The 19,214-nt window shown below is 43.8% G+C and overlaps 1 protein-coding gene across 4 annotated transcripts in view; it reads right to left on the reverse strand.

Moving 5' to 3' along the window:
• RGS6 (regulator of G protein signaling 6) overlaps positions 1-19,214 on the reverse strand; it is a 265,417-nt gene that overhangs the window by 33,637 nt on the left and 212,566 nt on the right. For all 4 annotated transcript variants that reach the window (XM_018082734.1, XM_008927554.2, XM_018082732.1 and 1 more), the window contains 2 exons: positions 16,307-16,432; positions 7,524-7,710 (listed from right to left, as the gene is read on the reverse strand). In XM_018082734.1, coding sequence (XP_017938223.1) covers positions 7,524-7,710; positions 16,307-16,432 — 313 coding nt within the window. The remainder of the gene's footprint in view (positions 1-7,523; positions 7,711-16,306; positions 16,433-19,214) is intronic.

Below are 19,214 nucleotides of genomic sequence, written 5' to 3' on the forward strand. Positions count from 1 at the left end.
TACTCAACCAAGATGCTTCTGCTACTAAAGAAAAAAAAAGATGAATAATTATACTGTAATATAGACTAACCTCCCTGTTAAACTAAAAAGCATAAAACCTCTTTTCAGGCCACAAATGAAATTACACTGGGCTGAAGGCACAGGAACATAGTAAAAAGAACCTGAGCAAGCGGGATAACTGTAAGCAATGAGAGCTCATTTTGAGTAATACACAGAAATCCTTTGTTTAGCCCTGTAGATACATAGTTGGAAACGCAGTGTAAATCTTTCGTGGAAAAGCGCATTGATAAAATAACACATAAATTTAGCTATGGCTCCTCTGTAAATTGATGAGACAACTGGTTTGCTTCACATCTTCAAACACACAAATGGGAGGGTAGAGCTGCTGGGGCTCCACGGCAGACGCAGTGCAGAGGACTAGAAGCAAAGGGTTGTTGAGCGCCATGCAGTTAAGGGGTCAGCCTGGTACTGCAGGAGGATTTAGTCCTAAATATAGCAAGGGCTATCCTGGGAGACAAGAGTGGGCTGCCGGGAGTCTAACACCATATGAGCAGCTTTAGGTTTTGAGAACAATGATCGTGGCTGAGAGGCTGATTCTCTCAATATGGGCCAAATCCTGGCTACTGGCAAAAAGCCCAAGTGAAAAGGTTTTGGCTGGGGGGAGGGGGCAACCTCCTGTAGCATTTGGGAGACCGGCATTTCTTTTCCAAACAATACAATATGTAGGAGTTGCAGCAACAAAGATGGAGTTTTTCACTCCTATGCATGCTGTGATACAGTTATGAGATGTAACTACTTAACCTTTTGGTCAACACCCTGACACTTGCAGGCTGTCTGCTGCTTCCTCTTTGTTTTCTCTGTAGAAAATCCTGCCAAAAAGATTAACTGTGCCATGGAGAGGAACATGCAGAGTCCCTCATGCAGCAGAAGGAAATTCTATTGCAGTTGGGCAGTCTATGCCCCATAGGAGATGGTGACAGAGCAGGATACAACCCTACAGAAACAAGCAGGATACAGCTTCTGAGTAAAGGTGGCTATGCTGAGATAGAGAACACCAGCCCTGCTTGGATGCCTACCTAGAGAACATGAGTTGGATATACAAACAGTTTTCCATGCCTCATCAACATCTGGGCTGTAAGATATCTGCTGCTGTATCAACTTGGATTGCCTTTAAATGGTTGAGCTTAAGCTCTTGGAGTCTAAATGTGTATCGAAATCTTATAACTGCCAACGAACTCCATCCTGACAGTCCACATTCATACCTGCTGTGGGTTGAGAAAGGAAGATCCGAAATGCATTGCTGATAAATCTTCCCAAGGATTTTTGTTTTAATTTTTAATTAGAAGTGTGAACACTTAAAGAGCTAACAACCCCTTAATAAAATTAAAGACTACACTGTTCCTGCAGCACATGGGTTTGGCAGGAAGGGACCATACCCCCATCCTCCATTAAAATTGGACTCCTGGAGTCCTGGTTTCTTGCTTAGAAAAGGATGCACTTGCAAGCACTTTCACTTCCTATCTGGGAGAAACAGAATAGCATCAGCAGCTTCCTGACCTGAAGAGGAAATGTTCTTGCTCTAGATCTGACATGCAATTGTTCCTTGCTTTCAAGAAGCACAATGCACACTACTGGCACAAAAGTCCCAGAGTCTGAGTGCTGAATTCATTATTTTAAGCAAGCTAGAGACTCTCCCATGTAATCCATTTAAAGTTATTTTTTGGAGGCACACTGAGGCACTGTTAATGCTCATGCATGTAGTTCTAGATAGCTTGGCAGGATCAGCACCCTGAATAACAGGCAGACTATTGTCCTGTGGGAATATGCTGACTGTTCTTGTCACCCTATTCCCATGATCTTTCATTTGGAGAGATCTGCTGCCCTCCGTCACTGTGTGTGTAAGGAAAGAGCTCACCCGTGACTTTTTCCTGGCCCTTTTTCTGCTTGTGTGTGACAGAAGGGCATAGCATAGACAGCAGTTTGATCTCTGATGCCTTCAGAGACAGAAAGGCTGGATGTTAGCTGTTTTTCATATAACATGACTACTAAACTACAAATTAAAATGGAAGGCAAAAGATAAAAGAAGTACGTTCTGATGTGTGGTGCACAGGTACATTTCGAAAAAAAACAAAAAAACCCCAAAACAAAACAGGAAAGTAACAACACAGTGTCTGCTCCTATGTAAATCTCTGCTTCAAGTCTTTTGTTTCCTGCTTTGTGCAGAATCAGACGCACCACATAAACCTCCATCATCACCTTCCTGGTTTTGCTTCAGACACCTAATTGTTCTTCTGGCTTTATTTGTGGGGCTCTGGCTCTTGATTTTAGATTCTGTTTGGTTGTAGGTTGTTTTGTGAAATCCACAAAGGAAGGAGCTTGCATTTTTGCTTCTAAGTGTAACAAATACACAACTGTGAGACTTTGTGTGTTTTCTAGAGTCACCATAAACCAAAGATAACTGGAGTGCAGTGTAAGAATAGATTTTCTCCTCCAGTCCCACAGAATCAAAGCAAAGGAGGAGAAGAGAATAAAGGTCAGGTCCTTGTGCACTCCCTAACCTCCACAGGAAGGTCCAGGATGTCAGAAGCTTCCAGGAACCCTGGGCACACCATCCACGTATAAATACTGATGCAGTGCAGCAGTGCTTTCAATTCCCTGTAGTGCAGGTGCCAGCAGCACTGAGCAGCACTGGCTCAGGTGGACTTGAGCCCCCTTTCCAGGAAGAGCACCTGGGTCTGCCCCATACTCCCTTGCTAGCTGCCTGCACTGCCAACCGGAGCTGCTTTGCTGTTATCCTGATTCTCCATGCTTAGTCACCATCCTTTACAGGCGTGCATGTAACTGGGGTGACTGGGTGAAACTTTAAGAAAATAGGAATAATGTTTCATCAAGTTCTTACATGAAAGATGATACAGACACACAATGAACGATTATTTCCACATTTTCCTTCCATGCTGTTATTTTGCTCAAGACTTACAAAGAGTTCTGTATGCCTACTGAATAGGCACCAGACACACACTACTCTCTACATGCTTGCTTTCACATCCTGTGCATGTTTGAAAAGACAAAGTCAGGAGAAGAAAAGTCACCCCTCATCTTCCCTTCTTGGTAGAAAATGACATTCCACTTCCAAGAGATCTTTGCTTAAACCTGGAGTTTGGTTTTGAATTCAACAGGATCCTGTCAAGTTCTGTCAACACTCCCAGCTTCCTGACCAAACCAGAATGCGAGATGACTGCTCACTGATGAATCCTGTAAGGACTCGTATCTCTATCACAGTCCAGAAAAAACTGAACCAACACCAGGGACAGCTGAGAGCATGAACTGGGCCCAAATCTCAAATCTCAGATTATGTTTAAGGAAGAAATTTTTTACAATGAAGGTAGTGAAACACTGGAACAAATTGTCCAGAGAGGTGGTGGATGCCCCATCCTGGGAAACATTCAAGGTCAGGTTGGACTCTGAGCAACTTGATGTAGTTGAAGATGTCTCTGCTCATTACAGGGAGTTGGACTAGATGAATTTTAAAGGTGCATTCCAAACCAAATTATTCCATGATTAATATCTGGGACAGGTACATTTCTGGTTTAAGTTGTCTGCAGTTTGGCATTATAGTCTAAATTTGTTCTGGAATTAGCCAAGGATCTGCAAAGTACAGTTAAAATCCCTAACTGAGCCTTGATTAGAACTGAATTTCTCTGCATCATCTTCACAGACACATTAGCTGATTAGTTCATGTAAAGGAATGTCAATCTAAAACTATTTTACTTATTAAAGAATAAAAATAAATAAAACAGGAAAGCAATTCCAAAGACACCTTACTCGAGAGTACCTGGGTCTGAAGCCTACCAATAAACGCAGAATAAATGTCCCAAAAAACATTACTATGAGGAGACATAATGCATTCTTGTGATACTAGCTCTCAACACCAAGGGACTGAGGAAAGGATTAAAGACTTTCTGAAGGCAGAAAGACATTTCAGGGGAGGCATGGAGATGCTTGACGGGGGTACAGGGAGAATGGCTAAAAAACTAATAATGTGTTGTACAGATAAGCCATAATTGTCACACTCACAGCTCTATGTTTCCATGTTAAAGATGAATTACTTTGGCTGTCAGCAGCTTCATTAGCCAAAAGAGGCCATTCAGATGGACCCAAGCCTATTTACTTTCCAGAGCTGCCAGTGCCTGCTTCATATTGCGGGTCCCCACATTGGTTGTTCACTGATGCTGATAACTCCTGTGGGAGCTTACATCTTGCTAAGTACTTCAGTGTTTAATTGAACTGACCTTTCCTGATGGTGCCCCTTGTATTAAAAGCTGCTTTACTCCCCAGTGAAAATGGTTTGATAATCATAATATTTTACTCAGAGGACAGTTGTTTAAGAGCAGAAAATAATCAGCTAAATTGGTAGGCTCCCCTCTGGAGAGGCCCAGCACTAAAATGACAAAAGGTGCTGCAGATCAAGAGAGCTGGCAGAGCTGATGATCAGGACAGAGCTAGGAGCTGTGCTGTGCTGCTTGAGGATCGGGGACACCAACAAACTGGAGAGTTGGGGGGAGGTCAGCGCAGGTTGAGTCAGTACAGCATGCTCTGCTCAGAGCCCAGGCGTGTTGGCACGGCTTGAGCGGGGCATGGGATGGGCAATGCCACATGTGGGAGACACAGCAAGAGACAGTTCTGTGCAAGCACAGACCTGGTGCAGGACTGCAGAGTGCAGCAGCAGTGAGGGACACACAGCAGGGCAAGTATCTTAAGCTGAGACGGGGAAATGGCAAAACAAACACTTGCTTCTGTGGTACAAGAATCCATCTTAGAGGTCTGTTTGAGAGAATAAATGCATATCAAATTCAGGTTTGGATTAGGAGCCCTTTGAGGACTGAGATTTGGAGATGAGATTTCCTTAAACAGAGGAACCATTTGCTTTCAGACCATTAGTGGCCTGGGGACAAAGAGGTTTGAAGTGAGAGGCATGTTTGCCTGGAGCCCCCTTTTCTCCCTGTTTTCTTCTCACTACTTGTCTTACCAGACGGTTGAACAGCATCTGGGAGAGCTTTTTGGGGCTTGCAGCCAAGGTTGTGCAAAGAAGCACATCCATGTAGACGTAGCTGGAAACACAATGTAAATCTTTCATGGAAAGGCACAATGATAAAGCACCTGATAACAGACAATTCTTTGTTTTCAACTTACTGTGATAATGCATTTGCTCACCTCAATGTGCTCTGCTACACCTTCTCCTTCCCAAGGACAACAATGTGTTCATTTCCAGACCTTTTTATACAGAACTGGCATTTTGTGGGTCTCTCAAATCAGGACTAGAGTGCTACATCACCTTCTACTATTTTTTCACTGCAGGAGTAACAATTTATTTTTTTTAGTTCAGCTAACATTTTTCTTTCCTCTTAGTGTCTCAGAGTTGCAGGCATTCAAAGAATGTTCTGTTGAGTAGACTAAATTTTTTCTTGTTCTTTATTTACAACGACATTTCAGTTGTTTTCCTCTTTGTGCTAAAGCTACATAGGACAGGACAACACTCATTTTCTCTCCAACTGGGAGTGTTTTGACTGGTTGTGTCTGATTGAGCCCCTAGGAATGTGGGATGTGTGAGAGCTCCCATGGGCTCCTGGTGCCAGGTTGCCAAGATAAGGCAGCTGCTGCAGATTTGTAGACAAGAGCCTCCAAGGTGGCAGGGGTGAGCTGGGGGAGACACCAGGACGGTATCTGGGAGATTTAGAGTGCGCTGGGGTGACCTACATTGGGTCCCATGAAGTGGATGTGCAAAAAAAATTGTTCCCTCTCCTGGATGAGCCAGTAAAAGTCCATATTGCTTCAGCTCTGTCAGGGCACTACATCCTTCAGCAGTGTCCTGCTTCTTCCTGCTTTTGTTAGACAGATTTTCTCAGCTATCTGATCAAGCAGTCACAAACAGCTTGCTTGGCCCTTGGAGAGTTACCAGAAGTCCACTGCACATGAAGGTAACTGGGCTCACCTTCCATTGTGCTACCCTCTCTTGGCATAGACTCAAGTCTCCAAGATAACCATAGCTGGGTCTGAAGGTCTACCTTTGCCTCATACTTCTGTGTCCGTGAACCACAACAAATGAATTGAGGACATCTCTCAGCATAAAAATTCCCTGAAATAAAATTTACCCAAGGATCTAAAATTGCAGTTTAACTGCAAGGGCTCCAGCTTGATTTTATCAACTTCCCTTTGAATGGCAATTACATTGTGAACTGATCAGTTCGAGCCTAAATGCTCTGTCTTCTTTTAACTAAATACTCATTGTCTAAATATCCTTCTTACTCTTAGTACTTCGACTTACCAATTTAATCAGTTCCCCCATTATTCACCTATCTGCTCAACCCTGCATTTTGCCATCATTATTTTTTTCAGGTGTTGTAAGGAGTTCATTATACTGCCAAGCAAAGAATACATCTTAGCCAGAATGTTTTCATACTCCTGTATTTCTCAGCTTAAAAAGGACATTTAAGTTGCTTGATATTCACAGGGGATCTCCTTGAAACTTTGCGTACATTCCCTCTATTCTGGCCCCAAGGAATAAGACTGCATTCAGGAAAATACAGTAAATGATGCTGGTTTGAAAAATTCATTGCCTAACCTTGTATAAGTGGTCCACAACATCTCCCCTGAGATGGAAATATTTTGTTAGTGGAGTATTTTGAAGAACTGCCTTTGAATGCCAATTAAAAAATCCCCAAAAAACAGAACAGAAATTCTTTTCATTTGCTGTTAGTTTTACTACATGCTTTGAAAAAAATGATTATGAGGAAGATATGTTTTATGTGTGTCCCTGGTAATATTTGTCAAATGATCCCTTCTTCCTTTTTCTTTTATAACAATTACAAAATTGTATTTTCACTTTCTCAGAAGGTTATGCAGCTTTATCCTTGCTTGTAACAGTTTTTTTCAAATTATCTATTTTCCTAAAGGCATTTTCCCTGTACGGTTTATCTGTAAAATTTCCCTGAAAAATCTGGGGCCCTTAGGAGGGAAGGATTAAGCACACTATGTTGCCTACTGTCCTATCATTACTCTAAGGCATTGTCTGGTGGACAAATTTCTTGCTGTGTTGGAGGGAGCTGCTGCATTTGGGATTTGATGGGGGAATATAATTATCTATAAGTAAATAAATGATAGAAAAAGAGTATTAGCCAGGATTTTGATATGATATCAGGCATTCTGTAAATATGTCTGAATTTGGTGACAGGGAGTACAGAGACACAAACTGAACTTTATAGCACTCTTTCATCTATGCTTTTTCTAAGACATAGCTCCAGCTTGTAGTGCCTTGCAGACTTGTAGATTTTGGAACATTTGTTCCCAGAGGAGCATTAGCCTGTTGTAACAGATAGATTCAACGAAAATATCATTTACCCAGCTTGAATAGATATCCTCAAAGTCACTTCAAACTGTGCATCTCCTTTACTTACAAGTGAGCAGTGACAATGTGATAGTGGAATATCACAGTAAAAGATAGTAGTTCTATAAAACCAAAATCAAACCTGTGCATCTTCATATGTATATCTCCCTGGGTCTTTGACATTTTGGCTTGTTTTCTCATAGCTGTGGGAATCCAGGTTGATAGCACTTTGGGCCCCAGGAGCTAGAAACTCTTGCCAGATTTCTTCCACTCTGGTGGTTACATCCTGTAGAGGTTGTTTCTTGAGATCTTGCACAGCCAACCAAAACCTGTACTAGGCAAAAATTAAAAGGGCAGAAAAGAGAAAAAGATAGAAAGCTAGGTAAGACATTGTGAATAAGCCTGGGCAGAGTCCCAAAATACAGACACAGAACCTAATCTCACATCTATCAGAATTCACAGAAGACTCTCCATTTAGCATGATTTCAGGGAGAAAGTGTGGTGTACTTTACACTTTAAGATGTGATACATTCTTATTCAAAGTGCTCTCGCAGAAGTGTCAGATTAGTTATGCAAACAGGAAACCTCCAGAGCCATGCAGGTGGAGTAGGGGAGCAGGCTCTGCCTCCCACAGCCCCATGGCAATGTGCCAATGTGCTGGTCATTCCTGCCTGCAGGATCAGTCATCCAGAGGGGATGCAAAATGCAAACCAAACTTAATATTTGTATCATTTCCAATGTGAAGTTGTAGCAATGGCACTTAGAGAAACCTTTTTTTTTAATATATTACTCGTAAACTGACCAGCATTCAGATGGATGCCATGGGAAGAGATCAGAGAATCACAGAATATGCTGAGTTGGAAGGGACCCATAGATGAATCTTGTTATGGCCATACTCCAATTTTCTTGACTAGGCCATGCTTACGGACTAAAATGAATTCATAAACATTGAGAAGATAATCTCTTTCATGGCTAAGGGCATAATCCACATCTTGATCTGTGAAACCAAAGGCCAGAGAATATTTTTGCAAGAATGACATGCATGTCTTTTACCCTAGGAAAAAGAAAAGGCATTTTGTTGGCAATGCTAATTTTATTTATTGTTGATAGAAATATGCTCTTTCAGATGATTAATTCAGAAGATGCATGGTACCCAGCAGCATTTTGTTTTGGTTAACTCTATCTTCCAGCAAGAAGGTATCCCTGGAGGTTATCTGCCGTGGGTACTCAGGTCCTACAACCGGGCTGAACAGGTACAATAGTGCTCTGGAGGGAGTGCTGAGGGCTACAGGGCAAATAGGTACAGAAGGGACCTTTGCAGCCACCTGCAATAACCAGCTCTTTCCTAGCCCCTGGCAAAGAAGTCCATTGTCCAGGGATGACAAGGGCAGGGTTCAGCTTGGCTGCCACTGCCCTGCACTGCTCTTATGCACTCACCTCTGCTTGGCACACTGTGCGGCAGGGACAGGGTTTGTCTGGGTCACTGCTTGTTCAGGGCACCTGCAAGAGCTGCACAACTTAGAAAATCCTGTGTCTCCCTTATAAACCAGTTGAACTTTCACTGAAATCCTGATTTCTCACCCCGAATGATTCAATGGTGCCAGCATGCTGCCACTAAGGCAAATGTTCCTCCATGGTGGAAGGAGGAAGATATAGACTGTCCCAAACAAAAACTCTGATGGCAGTGAGGGTAGGTGGAGAAGCCAGCAGCCTTGTGACTTCTGTGCTGTTTCTGACACTCAGAAACTCACTCACTTCCCTACTGACTGGAGGTAGTACCTAACCACCCTGAAAACAGTGGGGTTATCGCAGTCAAATGAGGCAACGAACCCATTTAGTCTGGTCACCTACATGCAGTAGAGGGAAACAGTCGATTGGGGAAAAAAAGACATCCACACTGCATGCAAGGCCAGGCTAAATCCTCCTTGCCTGTCTGCTGCTTCTCCCCTACCATAAGAAGGCCTAATGTCACAGCCCTGACCCACCCAAGCCAATTCCTTCATACGGTTTTCCCATCTCCCTGGCAGGCTGTCAGTAAAACGGACTGGGGTACACTCAGATGCGGTATCAGTACTGTGGAGTCACGTACTTGTGGTGCTCACATAGTGATTTTTGGTTTTATAAACTGAAACAGAGTATTTGGGGTTGGTGCAGGTGTGTGCATGGTTGGTCCTTTTCCATCTATGAGATGTTAAGTGCACCTGGTGTCCTGCCTTGTTATTTGAACTGTGACACCCCACTTATCACATGCATGCCGAGAGTAAAGAGTAGCACTCACACTGCAATAATCTGATGCCATATGTGGCTTCTGTTACTTGAAAATATTTTATCATTCAATTTCAGATGCAATGGGAACATGTGAATGTAGAAAAGGCATAGGAGAAAAGATGCTAATCATTGCAGAGTAGCTGGGACACTTCAGACAAACATTTGGCTATAGAGAATGTTTTCTGCTGGCTTATCTTCTGCCCCTAGGAAGGCGGGCTGGGAAAGCACACTCGTGAGAGAACTGGGAACGCTGTGAAGTGACAGCTTGCCAGAACAGGAGCACCATCCATTTTAATAACCATTTGGCTCAATCTGAAAACCAACCAACCAGACCAACCTGACAGTAACAAGAACAAGCTCTTTTTACTGCAAGCAATTGTGAGTTCATGCCCAAGGCTGGATGTCCTCTTCAAGGCAAAGGGGAGTTCTGTCTTGGTAAAAATTTCAAAGCTATTCACTACAGCTGGCATCTGAAAATCAAGGAACATCAAAGAGGGGTACCCAGTCCCACAGATTCAACTCCGAGGCAAATTCTCTGCCATAAGGATACATGCTGAAGCCAATGCATAAGCAGAGCTCCCTATGGGATTTACAGCATTTAAAAGAGAGAACCAGGTACTTCTGTCCAGGAAATGAGCAGACACACAGTGACTGCGCTGGAATTTCTGCTCAATTATAAAGTGCAAATGCACTCCCTGAATCACTTCTGCAATTTCTGAAGTGCAAGCCCAACCCCAAGTTCACAAAGAGTCAGAAGATCCTGCATTGCCTCCTCCCCTTCTGTAGGAAACAGATTTCCAGTAGACACCTCTTGCACAGGGCAGGGGAGGATTGAGATGTCCTTGTGTGTCCTCTCCACAGGTGCTCTATAAGCAGAGAAGGACTGGCACAGGGACTGTCTGCACAGAGGGAACAGCAGCACTGATCACATGTTCTTCATCCTTTATAAAACAGCATGTAAGGTCTGGCAAAGGCTGATAATATGATGCCCTAGTGTTGTCAGTGGCATAAACCATTCCAGCCGCATCCAGCTTGTAATTAAACTGCTATCACTTGCAGAAGATATGTCAGAGTGGCACTTTATCCTCCACAGCTCCCTTAAGGCACAGAGAGATCCTGAACCTCAGTACACCTGCTCTGCCTCCCAGCAGGGCACTGTAGAGTGCTTGGTCACTGCTGTTCACAGATGTCCCTCAGTGAAAAGACTGCTGGGGCAAGACAGGGAAGGTATGTTTTAAAACAATTAATTTTAAAACCTGATCAAGAGGCAAAATATGGATGATTCCAGAGACTGAGGAACAACTGACAAGATAAGGGCAGTATTGTATCCCCTTCTTGGGGGAGGACATGGTTCCTCTGGCTTGACAGAGAAATCACCAAGTCTTCAATAGGAGGCTGGAATCTGAGCTCACACCTCTCATTGCCTCAGCAGCTCCATGTCAGTATCTGGTGCACCTCCTGTGTCTTGCACCTCTAGCCATTCACAAACCTTGTTCTCACTTCATTCACCAAGAGAAGTATCTTTTGAACATCTCAGTCGGGATGGGAAATAAATGAAAATAACAGGTATAAATCTACATGCAGCTCAGACAGGGGCAATATTCACATCTTTTTGTTGTTTAACAGCCAGATTCTTGGTACTGTGAGCCTGGCGTGGCCAAGACCAGCAGAAATCTGTCCTCGGTGGGCAAGCTGGGGGCGCAGGGCTGCTGCGAGGTTGTGTGCTGGGGCACAGGAGACTCTCCGAGGCGGCCGCAGTGTCGGTGGGGGCGGGGGCAAGCGTCCCGCAGGCCTCCCCTCACCGTCCTTCCTCCCCTGCTCTGCTCTGCTGTGCTCTGCTCTCCTCTCCCAAGCCGTGCACCCAGCAACCCACAGTGCAAGTCCCTCGCCCTGCTGCCTGTCCGTTTCTCTGCGGCTGGAAAGCCCTTTATTCTCTGTGTCTGGCAGCCCGCCCCGTCCGCCCGCCGCCGACCGAACCCGCCGAACCCGCTCCGCGCCGAGCCCCGGGCCCGGCGCTGAGCCCGCCCCCGTCCAGCCCCGCGGCCCCCGCGCGGCCCTGCGGCGGAGCGCTGTGGCGCGCCGCCTGCTGGACAGGGGGAGACCCGCCCGGCCACGGCACTGCCCCGGCACCGGCACGGCAGAGCCGCTCCGGGAGCGGGGGCACTGCCTGGAAACTGCTCGGGAAACGCGTTTTGTTCAGTAAACTAGGGGCTTGGGGTGTGCGTGTGTGTGTTTACTTAATACACCAGCTCTCCTCGCTGCCTGAACCTCTCTCTTCCTGATGAAACCTGGAAAAAAAGTAATTGGCAACACGTTGTAGCCATTATGAGTCATGTAAGATATAAACACTTTCTTGCAGGTAAAATTCCATTCTGGCTAACTCCCTTTTCAACATATGCTCACAATCAATAAGGCCCAGACCGCCTGCATCCATGCACTACCAGCTCCACAGCGCATTCCCACAAAGCATCATGTGTTCCCCATTTAGGTCTATAAACAGGTGTGCAGCCTCCTTTTCCTTTGGGTGAAACTCCCATGTCTGATATTCCCACTTTGCTGTGTCTCTTTCCAGCTGACACTCTTTGAAGTTGGGGGGGGAGAGGAAATCAATCCATCAGTTAGATGAACATCTCAGAAATCTCAAGATGTCCCAGGAGATTCCTAGGTCATAAAATATGTATAATAACTCTCTGATGCCTTTTCTTTCCCTTTCCCTTTCCTTTCCTTCTTTTTAATTGAAGCAGAATTTTGTCTACTATATTTTGGGTACTTCAAAAATCAGCAAAGTCAAAACAAATTGTAGATGAAAGACAGCAACTGAGACGAGATATAAAAGAGAGAAAGGAAAAGAGTTAAAATAAAAACAGAGAAAAATATCCAACTGACTGGCTTTCCTGCTCCCCCATAAATAATGGGCAGCCAGTAAATAAGTAAGTTGCAGGGCTCAGTCGAGCCCAGGAGACTGGTGGACATGATCCTGCAAGTTTATTAGAACACAGAAACACAGTTGGAAGGAGATCTGGGAGGTCATTGAGTCTAGTCTGCTGCTATATCTGGCAGTGCCTCACCCGAGACCCCCACCGGGACCAATTTTTCTCAGCTAGGAAAATATGGAAATACCCCACCACGATCAGCCCTGTGATTTGGGACTTGCACCACTGGGTATAAGAGCAGAATTTGGTCCTCTTGCTATACTACTGGATTACATTCATTTCAAGGCATTCTCAAGCACACACTTCATGAAGTCTTTTCTAGTGCTACCAGGAATTTCCAGGTTTTCTCATGTGCCTTAAGTTAAACACAGGCTCTGGCCTACAGGGCTCCGGCCAGCGCTAATGAAGATCCCACTGACACTCCTAAGAGATAATACAACCCGGCCGCAAAAGTTCCCAGATCTCTGGATAGTTACTGGGGCAAGACTCCTTGAAAGATTAACTACAAATGTCATTTTTCTAGCAAGGTTCTAGATGCTGTGCCATCAAAAACTCCTTACAGCTTCCCAGAGTTTGGTGGGACTATCTCATTTCACTGTAGATGTCTACCATGCAGACACTGTCATTGAATCAGTCTCCCCAGGCTTATGGTAAAAAGAGACAAGCACTTTACAGTGTAATTTAGGTCCTTATAGTTTTGCTTCCACTTAAAACTGAAACAAATCCTTCCCAGGTGATTCACTGATTCTTCTTCGGCTTCTCTTGTCTCTCTCTAAATATAGCCTGGATAATACAGAAAAAAGTGCATCCTTCCAAGCTGTAAACTTAGGTGAGACAGATACCAACCTTGCTGCTGAGAGTAACTTAGATTTTCCTTGCGTGTTTAAGCATCCAGCAGTTGCTTTCCTTTATGCCACACACTCCAAATGAGAATTGAAGAGCTTTCTCTGCTTCACCTGAACCCTACAGAGAGCCACTTTCTTCTCTCAAGCACCACTGTTACCAATCCACCTTATTCTAGTTTTCTTCATTAATATTTCTGCCTTTGCATTCTGTTATTTAAAGCTTTAAGCAGGCTTGCTAATGCTTATCCAGTATTAGATAATAACGATATACCATGATAATGATACCCTAAGAATTATAGCAAAGTTCCCATATTAACTAAGAATGATACCCATGTCTTCCACAAAGGATGCAGGATTTAACCTCTCTATGCTAGCCTGCTGACTTGCCACCTCCCTTCACTACAAGCCGTCTCAAAACCAAAGAGAATGAACATCAGCAGGAGGAACAGCTTCGACTGACCAAGGGAGGTATGTTTGCCTTCTCATAATGCAACTTTCTCCATTTGTTTCAGTAGGATGAATGTGGAGGACACCCACTAGTCATAAACCTGCTGGATTTCATTGGCACAACCCCAGATATATTTCAGAACACCCATCTTAGGAGTACTTTAATACAGTATATTAATTTTGCACTTCACTACAATTTAATTGCAAATGAGCACCACTGTACATAAGTACAGTCAGCATATGCAAGTTCAGTACCTTTTCAGCAATAAACTTCCAAGCTCATTTATGTAATTAGTAACACTCCCTTGTTTATCTAACAGTTTAACTTTCAGGTTTTTAAAAACAAGAAATATAAAACTGCATTGAGTTTTCACTGTTTTGCTGCTTGCATGCTTTTTGTATTTCCCCTTGGATAGGCAAATCTGATAAATACAGTGGTCAGTTGACTGACTTCATGCTCAGTTGACAGCAGATTTCCAAATCCCAAGAGCAGGCACAGTTCTGCCAGTGAACCTGCAAAGCTCTCTGGCCATCCCTGCCAATGCTCACTCAGCATTCTGGAACAGGACTGCCTCAAAGGAAGCACAAGAACAGGTCCCTATACCATATACTGAGACAGAACCACAGCACCACAACAAAGCCTCTGCACCATAATTCAGACTCCATAAAAAAGTGGGTTTTACCGGATACCGCCACATCTAGGGCAGTCAAATTCCATTACTGCTGGATCCTTCTGTGTCTCTAGGACTAACCAGGGGAACGAGTAGATGAGAACTACTGCAGATAATGCATGAAGTGCCTCTGACCTCTGTTACCTCAGTTAAGGAGCAGGTTAAGGATCCCACACAGGAGTACAAAAGCACAGAGTGGCACGCTGACACTAACTCAAGCTTTCCCTTGCTTGCTCTGCTGTTGCTGCTCGTCAGCTTCCTGCTACTGCCCAAATAGATCACCCTTACAGTAAATTGGGCTGTTTGTCACAGGCAGGCAAGAGTCTAATCCGTAACCTCAGCCACTGAGTATCATCAACCTCTACCTGTTCAGGCTGCCTCTCTGGCTGGCATGAGCCGTCTCTCATTTTCTTTGGACTTTGCAGCACCCAGCATTGAAGGTAGTATTTAAATACCTCCAATCCTGAACATGAATCCCACTGTTTGCCGCAGTTCCGTTTCAACATAATCCTGGGAACCTCAATTTCTCAGAGCTCACTGTACATGTGCTTCTGCTGTTATGGGACTTGATGCAGCTTGGTTGTATCTGCAGGATACAACAATATGTTAGCTCTCCACAGCAGAAGAGCTGCTTTCCCTAAAATTAACTTCAGGGTTAGGCTTGGAATTAGTGTTAAGATTCAAGACAAGGATGATTAAACCTGTGACTGTATACAGATTAATGCTAGGACATGAAGGGGACTGATCCTTGCTATGTAAGCATGGCTATGAGTTTAGTTTAGGGTCTGTGGGGAATATCTAGCTAGACCTCTCTTTTTCTGTCAGTGTGAGAAGGTACTTGGTTTCAATAAGGGGAAATGGTTTAATACATTAGTTCTGGGGTATGTAGGGTGACTAATGAATCCTAAGGAGCTGTGTTTAGCACTTAGTTTTGCAGCTGGAAGGGCTGAAGAGACAGGCATTCTCTGAAGAATTGCTACCTCAGAATGAAGCATGCTGTTGTCAACTTTCAATGTCTTTTCATCAGTTCTGCAATGGGACTTTATCTTGGAGTTATGGACAAGGTCAGAGGACCTGGATTTTACAGGAAAGGTTTTATCTTCATCTAGTGTTGGTTAATGGCAACTTACTACTGCTGTTTATTCCTGCTGTAGTTAAAGCAGCAGAATTGTGCACAAGAGTTATAGACTCTCAGTCTGATGTAGTATCACAAGGGTGTCTACATAATGTTTCATAATAAAAGTTTTGTCTTTTTCATAACTTGAGAAGTCAGATACTCAGAATCCCCACATAGACCAAATGCTATTAAGGTGAGTCAAGCTCTCGAATAGTTAGGAGGTGCCGGAATTAAAAGTAGTTGTTGCAAACCTGTTAGTCAGTGCCAGTGCTGCTACAGTGCTTAGCCACATGATCACTATACTGTTTCCCTCACACAACTGTTGCCACAAATACACGTGTAAATCCTATATATTGTTAGGAGGCTTAATAGCTATCTGCTGTGTCTCATCACACTATTTCAACTTTGCAAACCTTTGCATATGATACCTGACAACACTGGCTCTGCTAAAAACTGCTTCTGAGATTACTTACATAGGTCTAATATAGGCATCTGTAGCAGTGCTATGGGCCAAATCCTACCATTTTCAACTTTATTCAAATAGGTGTTTTTAGCAGTTCAAGATAGACCAAACACTGCACTTCACCTATGCAAGAGAGTAGCATCAGTTGCATTCATTTAGTTCAAGTCAAAAAAGGTTTCACCTCAGGTTTTCTGAGCTGAATTCTGATTCCAGGAAACGAAGGAACTGGTCTCGTCCTACTGGATCCTTCAGCACCTCATCCATGGAGAAACCCCATCTTTTCACACGCTGCTGACTAGGTTCTTTGCTGTTTGGAGAGAGAAGGGAAAAAACAGATGGAATGTGCATCTCTGCCTGCTGTCTGAGCAGCTGCTGTTGTTTCTGCTAAGCAGCAAAGGGAGGAAGATTATCAGATGAGATGATGTTTTTTTCTCAAGATTTTGCAGAAATACAAGTTAGCAAATAACATAATGAAGTTTTAAAGACCAGGGTCATCATTAAAGCAACTGTACTATCTGGGTGCTACATACATAGCTACATACATAAGAGAGACAGTGAATTACTTGATTTTCAGAGTAACTTCTGGTAGGTTTCATGCAAAGAACAGGATACCATACTCAAATGATTATTCATTATGCACTGCTTGCATATGTCCTCAAATGTACCTTAGGATTTCTTACATGCCAAGGCAGAAATTTTCCAGCAGTATTCCCTGGAACACTGGTGAGCTCCAAATCATCTCCTTGTGTCCCACACAGTGCTGGCTGGTCACTTGGAACTGGCTTCAGATTTTCAGATCCCCATTTGCATTAAAAAAGCACTTTCACTAAGAAGCAGCACAGACAAGATTTCTAAAAATGATTACTGGTTTGTGGTCTTTTATTTTTCAGTGCCTCTGATTTTTGCATGCCTAAGTCTTAGAAGCCTAAAAAGCATCTTCCTCCTACTCTCCACAATAATCAGTGTCTCATCTGGGACACTGAGATGCAGAGGCACCCAAAATCACTAACAACCTTTCTCTAAGGTTTCACTAGTTTCACTAACACCAACTTACATAAGCTGTTGTTTGAATTGCCAGACATGTTGCAGAGACACCTATGGGGAGAGGTGGTGCATGGGAACCACAATGAGGATCCTAAAAGACAGTCCGCATCAGAGCGTAATCCGGGCTCACAAAGTGTTTGAAAGCTTCTGGTGTGATGGCGTCATACTATGAGACAACCATTAAAATACAGCTCAGCTGCTCACGTTTGTGACAGTAGAGCCATTGTTAACAGTACATATCTATTAAACTGCATGTCTCGTCATGTCCACAGTGATTCCTAATCCTGGAGCCTTAGGGGACAGTGGCGATCTGTGCTGAAGACAACTAAGCCAAAGGGGTAAATAAAATGCCTGCTTTGATTTCCTCTTGGTGTAAAGGCTAAGCAAAATCGATAGGCATTTCCTCACTCAAAGTGCAGCACACTCCAGATGGCTCCTCCTGCACTCACCCAGGAGCCAGCAGTGCTGCAGACAAGGGTGCAGATGCCTTAGCCTACCTGTTAAGTGAGCCAGCCTGAGCATTGGGACACAAAAGCTATGTTTGTGCAGAGCCATGCATAAGCTAAGCTCAGGGAATTTCTTGCTGAATCCAGAGATCTGTAGCTGTTCTTCTTGCTGCTGCACAATGTTCTAGCACAAAAAAAAAAAAAAAAAGCCAAAGTGCTGTCTAAAATTGAATGCTTTCTGTGTCATTTCCCAAGTCCCGATTGCCATGAAGGATGAACTGTAGTGGCACAGGGCTGCCCATACTCAGCAGCCAGCCTTACCATCAGAAGTGAGAGGCTCTTTGTTTTCTTGTGCAAGGGCTCTGCTCTCCTAACTGAGGAAACAGCTTTGCAGGCAACACAAGGGGATCTCGGGGATCATTTAATTATTCATGCAAGTTGCAACTAGATGCAGATGCAGGGAGTTCTCTTACAATAGAGAATAAAATGGAAATACAGAGCTGTTTGTTCTTCCATCTCCTAACAATACAACTTTCTCTTTTTCATTGGCAGGAGAATCACCTTCCTTAACTCTGAAATCACAGCAGAAGCCAAGCATTTATTTTAAATTCCTATAAAGGCTGTGACATCAGGTTAATTGTATTCTTCAGGGACACAGACATCTTTTCTGGGATTTACAGCTACCTCAACAGATGCAGAAATAATGGATGCCTGGATTACTTTGTGGGTGAGGGTTTCTGCAGAGCAGTATTTTGCAAGGGCTGTATCTGGTACTAGCCCTACTAGGGAGGATGGAGAAAATGAGAGAAACTAACTAAAAGAGAAATCCTAAATATTAAAATTATGTGAAGAGGGGCAGAGGTTAGGGAACTAATGGATTTCTGTGACTACCAGAGAAGCAGGTGAAAGCATCTTTCACGTCCCAGACCACGTGGTTTTTAAACAGGGAAAAAACTTCCCCTTTCCTTCCTATGAATTGGCTTTCTTGGATACCAATAGTATCTCTAACTTTAAATTATTATTCAAGAACAGATAGGATTAGATTTAGCATTTTCTTATCAAATATTAGCTAAATTGAACTCCCTGTTCAGATTTGGTGCCAAATGGCAGCAGCTAAACACTAGGAGAAGCTGCTGAGCCAATGCAGTAGTTGGCCACAGGATGTGATTGAGTACTGAAGGTGATATGGGGCATGGTGATTCCATTCAAACCTGCTGTGCGACTTGCAGTGGCAGGCAGGAAAATTTTTGCCCCTCTGTGAGGGCTGTGGATAGTGTATGATGGCAAGAGATGTAGACACAGGCCAGACTTCCCTTGCACCAGCATCAATTGGGAAAAATATGATCTCCATTGCAGTGCTGTGCTTGGGGTTTTTCTTGGAGAAACTCTCTGAGGTGCAGGGCATTGAAAGTCCTACAATCATTCCTCCTCCTTTCCACCTATTAGACACCATACCAGAGACAAACCAGTTTGTTCACCAACATGAGAACAAGAGTCACTTTATCAATCTACTAGAATTCTGACCTGCCAAGTCTCACAGGTTACATGTCAGCTACATTCCTCTGGCTCCTGTGCCAAATCCACTTCAGCAAAGCAGGA

Source organism: Manacus vitellinus, unplaced genomic scaffold (genome assembly GCF_001715985.3).
Source record: "Manacus vitellinus isolate BGI_N305 unplaced genomic scaffold, ASM171598v3 scaffold_6_pilon, whole genome shotgun sequence".
Taxonomy (NCBI): domain Eukaryota; kingdom Metazoa; phylum Chordata; class Aves; order Passeriformes; family Pipridae; genus Manacus; species Manacus vitellinus.